This window comes from Peromyscus californicus, unplaced genomic scaffold (assembly GCF_007827085.1).
Source record: "Peromyscus californicus insignis strain IS unplaced genomic scaffold, ASM782708v3 Scaffold_4__1_contigs__length_199733344, whole genome shotgun sequence".
NCBI lineage: Eukaryota > Metazoa > Chordata > Mammalia > Rodentia > Cricetidae > Peromyscus > Peromyscus californicus.
Genome location: NW_026294562.1, coordinates 184,373,628 through 184,387,527, shown reverse-complemented (window position 1 = coordinate 184,387,527; position 13,900 = coordinate 184,373,628). Strand labels below are relative to the sequence as shown.

Genomic DNA, 13,900 nt, shown 5'->3' with positions numbered 1-13,900 from the left:
TCCATGTACTTTTCCTCTTTTGTCAATCTGATGTCAGGATCTCTCATGACAATTATATGCTCGGTGAGCTTGATGATTGGATTTGAATTTGTTTATGTCATTTGACCATCTTTAACCTGACCATTTTCAGGTTTCTTCATGTCTCAAAAGGTTGTACAGTCATTTTTCTAAATGAGTTTTTCTCTCCTTTTTTTCTAATCTTGGTTTTTCTGCCTTTTTGTAAATATTATACAATTTCTTTGTGAATTTCATATAATAATTTTAATGATATTCATTCTGCTCCCAAAACTCATTCTAAATGCCACCTCCATCCTCCCAAGTAAACCTCAATGTTCCTTTACCCTTTCTTGAATTTTTATGACTTACAATTTGGTCTTTGGATGGTTTCAATTTATTTTCATTGTATTTTCATTCAGGTTTTTTATTTACATGTCAGATCATGTAATACATGGTCTAAGCTCACTCATTCTCGTATATTATAATCAAGTAAACTGTCAGAATGTTCCTTAACTTTTTAATGTTTACATTTATTTGGTGAATTTGTGAGTGTGAGTGTGTGTGTGTGTGTGTGTGTGTGTGTACATGCTGTGTGTGTACATGCACCGTGGCACAAGTGTGGAGGTAGAGGAAAACCTGCTGGAATCAATTTTCTCTTTTCACCATGTGCATCCTGGCAATAGTTTTCAGAGAGTCAAGATTGGCAGAAAGAGCCTTTGCCCACTTAGACATCAAGCTGGCCCATATAGTCTTCCAATTCAGTAGCTGACTTTTTTTGTCTGTGGGGGTGGTTTACAAAATTTTTGTTATTGGTAATTAATTTCAAAATTCAAAATATATTCTACTCAGAGTTTCTTTCTTCATATTTAGAATGCATCTTTTTTATATAAAAGATGTTTTTCTTTGTAAACTTAATATATGGACAACTTCATACATAACTGTTATATGTACATCATTTCCACCCCTTGGAATGTCTCCAAAGAACCTGACGTCCTATGGCATAAATGCTTGTTCAGTCATGACCATTGCTGCTGTATTTTCAATAGTCAGGACAAGGGAACAACCTGAATGTCCTTCAGCTGATGAGTGGATAAAGAAATTTTAACACTTGTACACTGTGGAATACTGTTCAAAGGTAAATAACAATGAAATTAGCCGGGCGGTGGTGGCGCACGCCTTTAATCCCAGCACTCGGGAGGCAGAGCCAGGCGGATCTCTGTGAGTTCGAGGCCAGCCTGGTCTCCAAAGCGAGTTCCAGGAAAGGCGCAAAGCTACACAGAGAAACCCTGTCTCGAAAAACCAAAAAAAAAAAAAAAAAAAAACAATGAAATTAGCATTGACACAGATAGAACTAGGAAATCTCATACTGACCAAGGTAACCCAGACGCAGAAAAACAAATGGCATATTCTCTCTTTTGTCACTGGCTGATAGCGCTAAAGCTGTATCCGTGTGTTTTACTCTCCTAACAATTGACAAGGATTTTTTTTTATTTTTCTCTCATATATTATATCCCTACCATAGTTTCTCCTACATTTATTTATATTCAGAAAAGAGCAAGGCTCCCTGGGATATTAACAGAGCAATGCACAAAAAGTAACACTAAGCCTAGGCACATAAGCTTGTATCAACATTGGACAAGGAAACCGTATAAGAGGAACAGGGTCCCAAGTGTAGGTATAAGAATCAGAGACAGCACCAACTCTTAATTCCACAAGTCCAAGAAGAACACCAAGTTATACATCCATAACACATATGCAGTGTAACTATCATACACCCATACAGGTTCCCTGATGAACTCTTCAGTCTCTGTAACTGAAGGCCATTAGTCCATTCTATTTGAATCCTTGGGTCATATTCTGGTGATGCCTTTGACCTCTTTGGCTCCTAAAATCCTTCCTTACCCCTCTTATTTGAGATTCCTGGAGCACTGCCTAATGTTTGGCTGTGGATCTCTGTGTCTGCTCCCATCTGTTGATATATCTGGTTTGATATTGAGGTCTCTGATCCACATAGACTATAGTTTTGAAGGGTGATAGATATCCATCCATTTGTATTCTTCTGCATGTAGACATCCATTTAGACCATTTGCTGAAGATGCTTTCTATTTTCCATTGTATATTTCTGACTTCTTTATCAAAAATAAGGTGTTCATAGCTTTGCAGATGAACATTTTGGGTCTTCTATTACATTCTATTGATCAACCTCTATTTTATTTTTTCTTTTTTTGGGGGGTGTTTTAAGTCAGTGTTTATCTGTGTAGTTTTGGTGCCAAATTGCATACATGCAGAGAAAGTGGATAGCCTTGTGTTTTTCCTGATTTTAGTTGAATTGCTTTTAATTTCCTTCCTTTTAATTTGATGTTGACTAAAGGCCTTCTGGATATTGCTTTTGTTATGTTTAAGTATAATCCTTGTATCCCTGATATCCCTTTATCATGAAGCTATGTTAGATTAATTTCAAAGGCTTTTTCAACATCTGATAAGAAAATTATGTGGATTTTTTTTCAGAATTATATGGTGGATTACATTGACAGATTTTCATATGTTGAAACACCCATACATTTCTGTGATGGAGCCTACTTGATCACTGTGGATGATCTATTTGATATGTTCTTGGATGGATTTTGCTAGTATTTAATGGAATATTTTTGCATCAATGGTCATGAGGGAGATCAGCCTGTAATTATATTTTTATTGAAACTTGGTATGGTTTGGGTATCAGGGTGACTGTGCTTTCATAAAATGAAGCAATGTTATTTCTGTTTCTAAGATTAATTTAAGGAATATTGGCATTAGCTCTTCTTAAGTCTGGAAGAATTCTTCACTAGAATCTACTGACTCTGTACTTTTTTCTTTGGGAAACTTTTATGGAGAACTTCTGTTTCCTTAGGGGTTATAGGGCTATGTATATTGATTACCTGACCTTGATTTTACTTTGTAAAGTGGTAGCTAATGAGAAAATTATTCATTTCTTTTAGATTTTCAGATTTGTGGATTACAGATTTTTAATGTGTGCCCTAATGATGCCTTTGTTATCTTAGATGTCTGTTGTTATGTCCCACATTTCATTTCTGATTTTGTTAATTTGTATATTCTCTGCCTGCCTTTTAGTTAGTTTGGATTAGTTGGTATAGCCAAAATGTTTCTGCAGCCCAGCCTCATGGACCCAACAGCTGCTTATAAAATAACCACTTTAACTCATCCCATTTCTGTGAATCTTTTTGTCACCATGTGCTCTGTGACTTTACCTGTGTGCCATTACATGCTCCTTGCCGGACTGCAGGCTGTCATCTCCTGACTCAGCCTTCCTCTTCTCAGAATACTCCCTCTCTGCTTATTCCACCTATACTTCCTGCCTGGCTACTGGCCAATCAGCATTTATTTATCAACCAATCGGAGCAACACATATTCACAGCCTAGAGAACATCCCACAGCAAGGTAGGTCCATTCTGTTGATTTTCTCAAAGGACAAACTCTTCATTTTACTGATTCTTTATATTATTTTCTTTGTTTCTCCTTTGTTGATTTCAGCCCTCAGATTATTTCCTGCTGTCTTGTATATGTTTGCTATTTTTTTCTAGATCTTTCAGGTGCGTGGTTAAGTTGCTAATATGAGATCTCTTTAATTTAAATATGTAGGCACTTAAAGTTATGAGCTTTTCTCTTAGCACTGTTCTCATTGTGTCCCATTGGTTTGCGTATGGTGTGCATTCATTTTCATTGAACTGTATAATGTTTTTCATTTCTTTCTTACTTTGGTCTTGGCCCAGTTTTCATTCAGTATAGGGTTCTTAACTTTCTATGAGTTTGTAGGCTTTCTTTTGTTTCTGTTTCCTAGAGTTCCAGCTTCAATCTGTAGTGGTCTGATATAATACAGGGGTTATTTCAATTTTCTTGTATCTGTAGAAACTTGTTCTTTGAAAGAGTATGTGATCAATTTTTGAAAAAAAAAATTCATGAGGTGCTGAGGACAAGGTATATTCTTTAGCATTTGGGTGATATGTGATATAGATAGCTATTATGTTCATTTGGGATATCATGTCTGTTAGCTCCAGTATTTCTCTGTTTAGTTTCCTCCAATAAGACCACAGCAACACCAACAAGGCCACTCCTCCTAATAGCCCACTCCATTTTAGGCCATTGCCTTTCAAATCACCACAGAAGTCTATTTTGTTAGATACTAGAATGACTAACCCAACCTGCTTCTTATATACCTTTTCTTACAAATTTTTTGACCAGTGAATTTTTCTGAGATATTGAGGTGATGTTTACCTTTAATATTAGTGGTGTTTCTTGTATGCAACAGAAAGATGGGTCCTGTTTTCACAACATTCTGATAGTCTGGATCTCTTTATTGAAGAATTATGTCCATTGATACCAAAAATATTAATGACCAATGATTGTTAATTCCTGTTATTTTGTTGGTGGTAGTGGTTCTCTCTCTCTCTCTCTCTCTCTCTCTCTCTCTCTCTCTCTCTCTCTCTCTCTCTCTCTCTCTCTCTCTCTCTCTGGGGGTGAGGTTGTGTTGGCAAGTACATGAAAATACATATTCTTCCATTATTTGCCTTTACTAGTATGAAATTATTTATTTCCTGTTTTTACATGGGTGTAGTTAAAGTTATTGGGATGAAGATGTCTTTCTAGTACTTCTGTAGGGCTGGATCTTGAGATAGATATTGTTCAAATTTAACTTTATCATGGAATATGTTGCTTTTCCCATATATGGTGATTGAAAGTTTTGCTGGATGGTAGGTCAAGAACGGTGGAGGCGTATTGAGTCTTGGGAAACTGAACACACAGAGTTAGAGAACTACATGTGGTGGAGCACAGCCTATCTGTTCTTCATGCTGGTATGGCCTTCACCTCTTCTTCTCACTGTTCTGGCATGTCCATGAGCAGCAGACATCTGCCCAGGTTTTGTTGGTGGTTTCTTATACTTCTGTAACTTAATTAAAAACACTCTGGGAATTAGTCATCATGGGTTTAGAGGTCTCCCTTTTTGTGTTACTTCTTGAGTCTCACCATTGTTCTCTGTAATGTTTTACGTCTCTGATATTCATGCTTATGTTCTTACACTTGGGTGCCTGTGCACTAATAATAATGAACTCCTCTGCCATGTAAAGGAGTTCAGTGTTGCTATTTAGTATAACTGGTGATAGTAGTCAGGTCAACTTATTGCATCCCTGGATATGCTGACTTTGGTGTCAGCTTCTGTAGTTCGGCTGGGTTCCTTCTTGTATTTTGAGATCAGATGCTGTTGCTGGATGTACTCCCTGGTGCTTTAAGAGGCCTCAAAACACTCTGTAATCAGGGACAGTCTCTGGCTAGGACGTATGATGGCTGTTAGGTGGCCAGTGTTCCAAGATGTCCACCAGAGCTGACTGGTAGTATAGCTTGGAGTCTACATGGTCTTCATTACAGAGAAGAGCTATTGTCTCATTGCTCAGGAACATTTACAAATGGATACAGATAAATGAACAGGATTCATGGGCAGGCCATTATGAATCCAAAGGCATTCTAAATACAAATAAACAAGTTGCTGAACTATACTAGACTCCCAATATTTCACATAAAAGGAGCCTTGAAATGATGAAGGAAGTATCTATCAGCCTCTAGCTTATCACTCTTAGTGTAGAAACATGAGTCTGTATAAACTCTGTGAATAAAAATTTTTACAAAAGTACATAAGGGGCAAAGTAGTTCAAAAGACTCATTCCTCACCATTGTTATAGATCTTCTCAATTCTGTGGTCCTGGCGGCTATCTCTCCATGTCCATGAGTTTTGGAATATTCATGATATACTTCTCATCTGAATATTGTTAGATTTCTACAGTTGGTGAATGAAGATACTGATAGCAGTGGGGATTAGGGGTTACTCACAGAAGCAAGGGTGACTCAAACCTTACTCAAAGCACACCCCAATATGAGTGAATATCATGAAGCCAAAACCCTGGAGCTCAGTGCACAACTTGCAGGCAGCCCAACAGGTCTTAGACATTAGCACTCAGAGCTCAGCTGGTCCAGTATCTTACTCTTTCTATAGAGCTGGGAAGGGCCACTGATGACTCTTGAATGTTTCACCTTTGCATGACATAGAAAGTTTGTTTACTTTCTGAATATCCTGAACATCTCAGACTCTTACATTGAAGAAGGGATGTATCAATTCAGAGAAAAGTGTTATACGAAGGACCCCAAAGAAGAGAAAATTGGAGACTCAGCTCTCAGGGATGAAGGAGCATCATTAAATATTTTCTCTGTGCATCCCTCTGCAGGATATCATGACAAGCCTTCACTCTCTGCCCGGCCAAGCCATATTGTTCCTTTGGGACAGCGTGTGGAACTTCAATGTGACTCTAATAGAAGCTATTATGCATTCATGTTGTACAAAGAACATGGTAATCCTATCCCTCAGATCCAGGGAAGACCATTCAAGAAGAAATTTGTCTTGGATCCTGTGACATCAGCACATGCAGGGACATACAGATGCCAAGGTTTTAATTATCATTACCTTTTTAAAAATTCAGCCAACAGTGACCCTGTGAAGATCATAATTTCAGGTTAGAGATGATGTTTTGAGTGCCTTTCATTTCCCCAAATCTCCCAACCCTGGAATTTTCAGTGTTAGTAAAAGGTTTGGACTTATAAAGGAATATTCAACACAGAGAAATATATAATGTTCTGGGCATAATAAGATATACAATGTCATGAACTTTTCTAGTCCCTAAGGCTTCCTGTGTGTTAAATAAGTCAAGGAAAAGTTGGGCTGGAAGATGGAACTCAGATCTTAACCAGTTGATATCAGGATGCAAGAATATCCTGAATTGTTCCCGGTCTGGAGAACTACAAGGGTTGATGTAACAAAATAGGGAAAAATTCAGTTGTGGGCAAAACAAATCATCATGAGGAGACACCGTGTCACAAACTCTAAACATGGAGGAAGGGTCCAAGTACCAAGGAATGCATGAGGCTCTAGAAGCTAGAAGGCAAAAAAAATGGATATTTTCCTAGGGATTTCAGTTGTTGCTATCCCTGAAGAAACCTGATTTATGCCATTTGAGCTTTTCAGAATTCTGATCTCCACAATACTTGTATTCATTTTAAGAATTAAATTTGTGGTAATTTGTTATGTTAGCAATTGGAAATTAATATAGGAACTCATGTCAATGGCAAATTTAGAAGCATGGAAGAGATGATATGAGATCAGTAAAGTCAGGATGTTAATTCATCAACATGTTAGGAGGAAACAGTGCTTTGGATTCTGGATCAGGAATGTCTTATGGTGATTTGAACCATGCATAAGGCTAGAAGTGTTTCCCTGATAACCGTGTTCAATAATAATTCCTTCATTCTGCCAAGGATTATACTTTATCCAAAGCTGATAAAAAGGACACATAGAGCAGCCTGGTGTGAAAATGGCCATTTTTCCTGCACTTTCCAGTCTTAGAAAAAGACAATAGGGCCTATGAAAATAGGGTTTAAAACACACATTCTTGAAACAAGCCAGTGGGAAAATATTATGCTAAACCTAGAGTCAGATAAGTAGGAAATGGACACAGAAGGATGGAGGAGTCTGTGTCTAGAGTTGAAATAGACAAGAACAAGTGCACTGAAGCACTAACAGGGAGCACAGACCAATTGAGGGAGAACCATAGGTCTTCAAGGACACAGGATTTTGATCAGGTTCATACAATTTCTTTATCCTTAGGAATCTACAAGAAGCCTTTCCTTTTGGCCTTACAAACTCCCCTGGTGGATTTAGGAGAGAAGGTGACACTGGAGTGTCGATCAGAGATTATGTTTGAAACCTTCATTTTGACATCACATAAAAATGGAACAATCAAGGACTCTTTCGAACTTTCTGCAGAACATCATCTTGGGGGTTCCCAGGCCAACTTCTCAACAGGTCCTGTGACACCTGACCATGCTGGAACTTACAAATGCTACGGTTCTTACAATCGCTCACCATATGAGTGGTCAGACTCTAGTGACCCCATTGATATAAAGATCACAGGTAAGAGGGTGCAGATATGCTTTTCATTCTCTTTGTGACACAGAGAAATATTCTATACACTAAAAGCTGTGGGAGGCCACAAGAAAATGAGTGTGGGAAATTTATGTGAAGGCAACTTTGGTGAGCATTTTACTGACATAGACAATGAAAAACACACAAGAACAGACCATTGGTTATAACATGAAGCACAGATACAGGAAGGTGCAAAGGAGTCCTAAGTAGAGATACATAGAAAATGGCAATTAGATGAGCAGAATATGAACCAGAGAGAATGAAGTCTTTCTACTAATGTTCAGAAATTTTTTACTTCTACCTCAATAAGAAGTCTGTCAAGATCATGTGTCTGACCTGAGACATAATTGAGCTTGTTAATATGAATCCTTATGCCTTCACACAGGTGAAACCCAGAAAGGACTATGAATTAGTAAAGATGGAATGTGTGCTAAGAGAAAAACTACAAAAAGACAGAAGCCTGAATGGAAACTTTGAAAGTAGAGATGGAAAAATTATAGCAGATGTTAAATATGTTAAGACAGATCTTGTCAGATACACGATATGTCTGGTTCTCTTGGTAGAAGTCTTATAAAGGTAGAAGCAAAAACCAAATTCTGAACTAAGTGCTTGGGAAGTAGATAACAGATCACACTTGATCAGTTCACACACTAAGAGGAAAAAGAGAGGGAAGATCACCATGGCCATTGTTCAAGAGAAATATACATATATATTCCATATATATATATATATATATATATATATATATATATATGGAATATTCTGTATTTTGAAAAGAGAGATTAATTAACACAGATATGCAAATAGATACAAGACCTACAAAGAAAAATAGAATGATATTAGATTTTAGATTTTTATTATATATAGGATGGCAAAGTTACAGGTCATGAAATTAGCAAGTGACCATGGGAAGAAAAGTTTAATAGAGAGGGGTGGGGAATAAATGAAAGACATATGACATGGAGGAGGAAATGAGTGGAGTAAAGAGATCAGCAAATCTGGTACAAGGGATGGAAGAGGGAGGAAAATGAACAAAAGGAGCTGTATGAGGATGTCATAATGAAGACTCTTGCTTGGTATGCTAATTAAAACAAAATCATGAGTAACTCTAATTGAAACCATTGACTTGCAAAACAACCAGAAAAATTGAAATATAGAGAAGACCAATTAGTAAAATGAATGTGATTATTGGAAGTAGAAGGGCAATAAAGAATACTAGCCCTAATATGGTTAATATAATATATCTATAATTATATATATAACAATAATTTTTAAAACACTAAATGATATATAGTTCAATTTCAAAACTTAAAACAAGCATAAAAATATATTTGTTTGCATAGGAATATTTCATAATGAAGTTGAGTGCTAGATAAAATTAATTATGCTCATACAAACAAACTTTAAAAGACAGATGGATGAACCAGTGCAAATAGAGGCAGAAAATGTCAGTAAGCAAAAATATTTGAGTACAGAGTGAGGTCATAGACTAAAGATGGTAACAGAGAAATAAAGGGGGAGAAGGAGAGAAAGAGAGGAGAGGAGAAAGGGAGAAATAGAGAGAGGGAGATGGTAAGAGGCAGAGAAAGATCAAAGAAATAGACACATGTAGAGGGAACATTGAGGAGTGAATGAACACTGGTAACTAACTAACTCTCTTTTCCTTTTTTCTTCCAGGTTTATACAAGAAACCTTCTCTGTCAGCCCTGATGGGCCCTGTGGTGATGTCAAGAAAGAACGTGACCTTGTCCTGTGTCTCTGACCTTCAGTTTGACATGTTCCATCTGTCCACAGAAGGGGTACCCAAGGGACATGGACTGCCTTCAGTGAAGAGCCACAATGGAACATTCCAGGCCAACTTCCATCTTGGTCCTGTGGTCCAGGCAGGGAACTATAGATGCTATGGCTCTTTTAGGAAATCTTCCCATGTGTGGTCAACCCCAAGTGACCCTTTGTACATTCTTGTCACAGGTAAGAGAACTTCATATATATCTCATATCTTGTGATTAATGAAATACTGAGGTCATGTCTCAGGATCCTCCAATTGATGATAGAGAGAAAGTAGCATTGGGAGCTACAGAGAAGGACTGCTGTGAGTCTTAATGTCACGTGTGTGGAATTAAACATATATTTGTATATGTGTGTTACATTTATATATGTGTATATACATATGTAATGTGTATATATGTACATATATGTATACATGTATGTGCATATATGGCATGTGTACATATATATGCGAATATTCATAGCTTTATATACATATGTAACAATAATTTACAGTGAACAAGAGGCTAGCAATTTCAGAGTGTTGTGGGGATATGAGAAAGCTTGGAGGAAGGGTTTCTGGGAGGGACTGGAGAAAGCAAAGGGAGGGGAAAGGGCAAGAATTATATTTCAACTGAAAACCTATTATAAAAAACACTCAATTTGGGACTTGGTAGCAGATATCAAAGCAACAAACAGAAAGCCTCCTGAACACATCTTATATGACTTTGCATCCACACTGGAATATCTATGAATAGAGGCAGACATTTCAATGGGTCAGGACAGACTCATTAGGGATGAGGATCATATCAGTTTGGGCAGAGCAGAGATGGATCAGCCCTCCTGAACTCTTGCTCACATACATCTTCCCACAGCATTCCTATGAATCATCACAACTTGAAATCCAAGCAGAGAGCCAACACATAGAAGCAATCCACTAAATGTCATCCTATAACTCTACAGGCTCAGCATTAAGAGGTGGAGTGGGTGGTGGTCACTGTCCAAATTTAAAAAACTGTCCTTAAGGGGAAGGCAGACAGCCTCTGATGAACATTCTCCCTCTCCTGTCCCCTTCTCTAGTTAACTCAACAAGAAACTTCACTTCTTGCACAGAAGCAGACTTCACAACCAGTGAGTAATTGATTGCTCTTCTATTGTGGAAACTTAGGGACCAAAAGCTCTTTGGCTTATTTTGTCTCAGCTCCTTCCTGACTCTGTATTCTTATCATCATCATCTCCCCTCTCTGATTCTTGAACTCTTCAACATTAGAAGTTGTTTAGGAGCAGTTTGGGAAATTTAATGATTATGCATCTTTAATTTCTGTACCTGAGACCTTGGTGAGTGAAAAGAAGAGTAAATTTTACTCCCTTTTCAGGATCAATGAAGTGCTCATTCTAGCTCTAATCCTCCTGGAGAAGAGGTGATGGGAAATGAAGAAGGAAAGAAGTGAGCAGAAGGGAAGATTTTATATAAAAATACTACTTCTGATTAGACTTAACTTCACTTTTTTCCCCAAAGAGAATTAAATGTTTAGTTCAAGGTGTTACAGAAGCAAGGAAGATCTAATGAGAACTGATACCAAATTCAGATTGAGTTACTTAACATATTATTTTAACCTAGTGTCCTGCAGTTTTCTGCCACTGGCATAACTCCAATATATTCCTGGATGTGTGGACCTCTGCTGGAGCATAGTCAATTTAGTAGTAACAACACTCCTAAAACTGACACTCATTCTCCCAACAGTCACCAATAGCCTCTAACCCCTTGACTAGGGGTGGGACCTCATGTCCACCTCCACTCTCCATGCTGGGATTTGGTCATGCTTGAACTTGCACCATTTTTGGGCATGCTATCTCAACCTCTTGTGAAGTTCATATATTCACCTGCCCTCAGTGTACAGAAGACAGCTTTCTTATAGTTATCCATAGACTCCTTTTGCAGTCTCTTCTTCCATATCTTTTCAGTGATGCTGTGTAGCTAGAGTTTTCGTGCCTGGCCCACGGTCAGGGCAAATTTCTCTCACCTGCCAGTCCCACAGCTGCTCAGACACGACCAATTAAACACAGAGACTTACATTGCTAACAAACTGTATGGCTGTGGCAGGCTTCTTGCTAACTGTTCTTACAGCTTAAATTAATCCATTTCTATAAATCTATACCTTGCCACATGGCTCATGGCTTACCAGCATCTTCACATGCTGTTTCTCATCATGGCGGCTGGCAGTGTCTCTCTGACTCAGCCTTCCACTTCCCAGCTTTATTCTCCTCCTTGTCCCGCCTACACTTCCTGCCTTACCACTGGCCAATCAGTGATTTATTTATTGACCAATCAGCAACACACTGGACATACAGACCATCCCACAGCAATGCTGAACATTTGGAGAAGGATTTGAGATGTAAACATCTCATTTAGTGCCACAATTCTATAGTCTCTTCATCTCCACAGCGTGCCCAGTTGTGGGTATCTGTAATAATCACCATCTGTCCCAAATATAAATTCCTCTGATGAGAGTTGAGAAATATAGTCATATCTGGGTATAATAATAATTCATTAGAAGTCCATTTAATACTGATTCCATTGAGCAGAATATTATTAATGTGTTCTCCATCAAGACTCTTGTCCTAAAGCAATATTATATCAATTATCCATCAATTGATAAATACTATGCAATCTGTCAAAAATAAAATTTGCCTTTTATTAGGTTCACATCTTCCTCCAGATAACCACAGGAAAACGCATATTCTGATTGGACTGTCAGTGACCACAATCCTTGTCTTCCTCATCATCCTCCTTTATTGCTCTACCAAAAAGAGTAAGTCTCAGGAACAAGCCAGTGAATGTCATCTGAGTAGTGTGAGAAAACAAGACCAGAGAAGTAGAGGTATGCTTTCTTAATTTATAAAAAAAATACTTTGACCAAGACAGGGAAACTAAGGCAGAGCTTTCTAGGGAAAATCCACAGCCCTTGCCCTTCCCCACATTTTTCAGATCACTAAATAATTCCTCAATGCATCTTCGCATCCAAAGCATGCACTAATAACAAGGAGAAGGTTTAACAAGAGTGTGTGTGTGTGTGTGTGTGTGTGTGTGAGAGAGAGAGAGAGAGAGAGAGAGAGAGAGAGAGAGAGAGAGAGAGAGAGAGATTGGGAAGCAGGGAGAAAAGGAGGAATGGAAGGTGAGGGAGGGAGGGAAGGAGGAGGAGGGCAGAGAGTATGTGCTGAAGAAAATGTTATACAACATTGTAGAATGGGGCTGTGAACATAAAGCAACAGAAAATCTGGTTCTAATTTGCAGTGGGTGAGCAACCTTGGGTTTTACCATATCTCTCACTAGTAATTCTGATTTGAAATGAGAGTGCAGAAGTACTTTATTACATGTGTTTGATTACTTCTGTCCTCTAAAATGCAGTCATCATGGACCAAGACTCTGACGTGAGAACAATACTGAACAGTCAGGTAATGTCCTGAGTCTGCCCTCTTCCATACAGTTTAATATTCTTCACTCTCTGCAAGAATGTGTGCACACAACATCACTTGACGTTTAACTCTTTCTAGGACCCTGAAAGAGAAGAAGTGCAGGAGGTGACATACTTAGAATTTGATCAGATGATCTTCAAACAAAAATTGACCACTCCCAATTCCCAGATTCCCAAGGAATTTTCCACAGATCCCAGTGTGTACATGGAGGTCAGGAAATGTTAAGCTGAGAAGAAAGATCTTCTTCATCCCCTGAGTTCTCAAAGAAAGATCTGAGGAACTCTTCTGTGGAGACCACAGTCCTTTCTCCAGTAAAGACCAGTAGATACAGTGAAACAACAGCTGGAATGTGAAGACAGAGGTCTCTAACTTTGGGACCATGCTTCATTATTCTAATATGGTTCTGAACGTGGCTTTCCTTTACTTACAAAGGTTATGGTCCTCACTACCCACTCAACAGAAATCAAAATCTTTTGCTTAGTTCATGGGTCTCTATTTCATTTCACTCTGGCAGACCTCTACAAACTGACTGGCTGTAAGTTCTTGATGTACTTGAAGCTGTAACCATGTTGAGTATCTCACAATTGCAGATCAACAAGAGGCTCACTCTTTATTAGTGTATGTTACTAATATGTA

The 13,900-nt window shown here is 38.2% G+C and overlaps 1 protein-coding gene across 1 annotated transcript; it reads left to right on the top strand.

The window, feature by feature from the left end:
* The first annotated feature begins 6,151 nt into the window (after nt 1-6,151).
* LOC128124172 (killer cell immunoglobulin-like receptor 3DL1) lies at nt 6,152-13,489 on the top strand. The gene is made up of 6 exons (XM_052760365.1): nt 6,152-6,554; nt 7,703-8,008; nt 9,698-9,991; nt 12,508-12,600; nt 13,197-13,243; nt 13,343-13,489. Exons 1-6 carry the CDS (start codon nt 6,152-6,154, stop codon nt 13,487-13,489), a joined length of 1,290 nt encoding a protein of 429 aa, XP_052616325.1.
* Nucleotides 13,490-13,900: the final 411 nt, after the last annotated feature.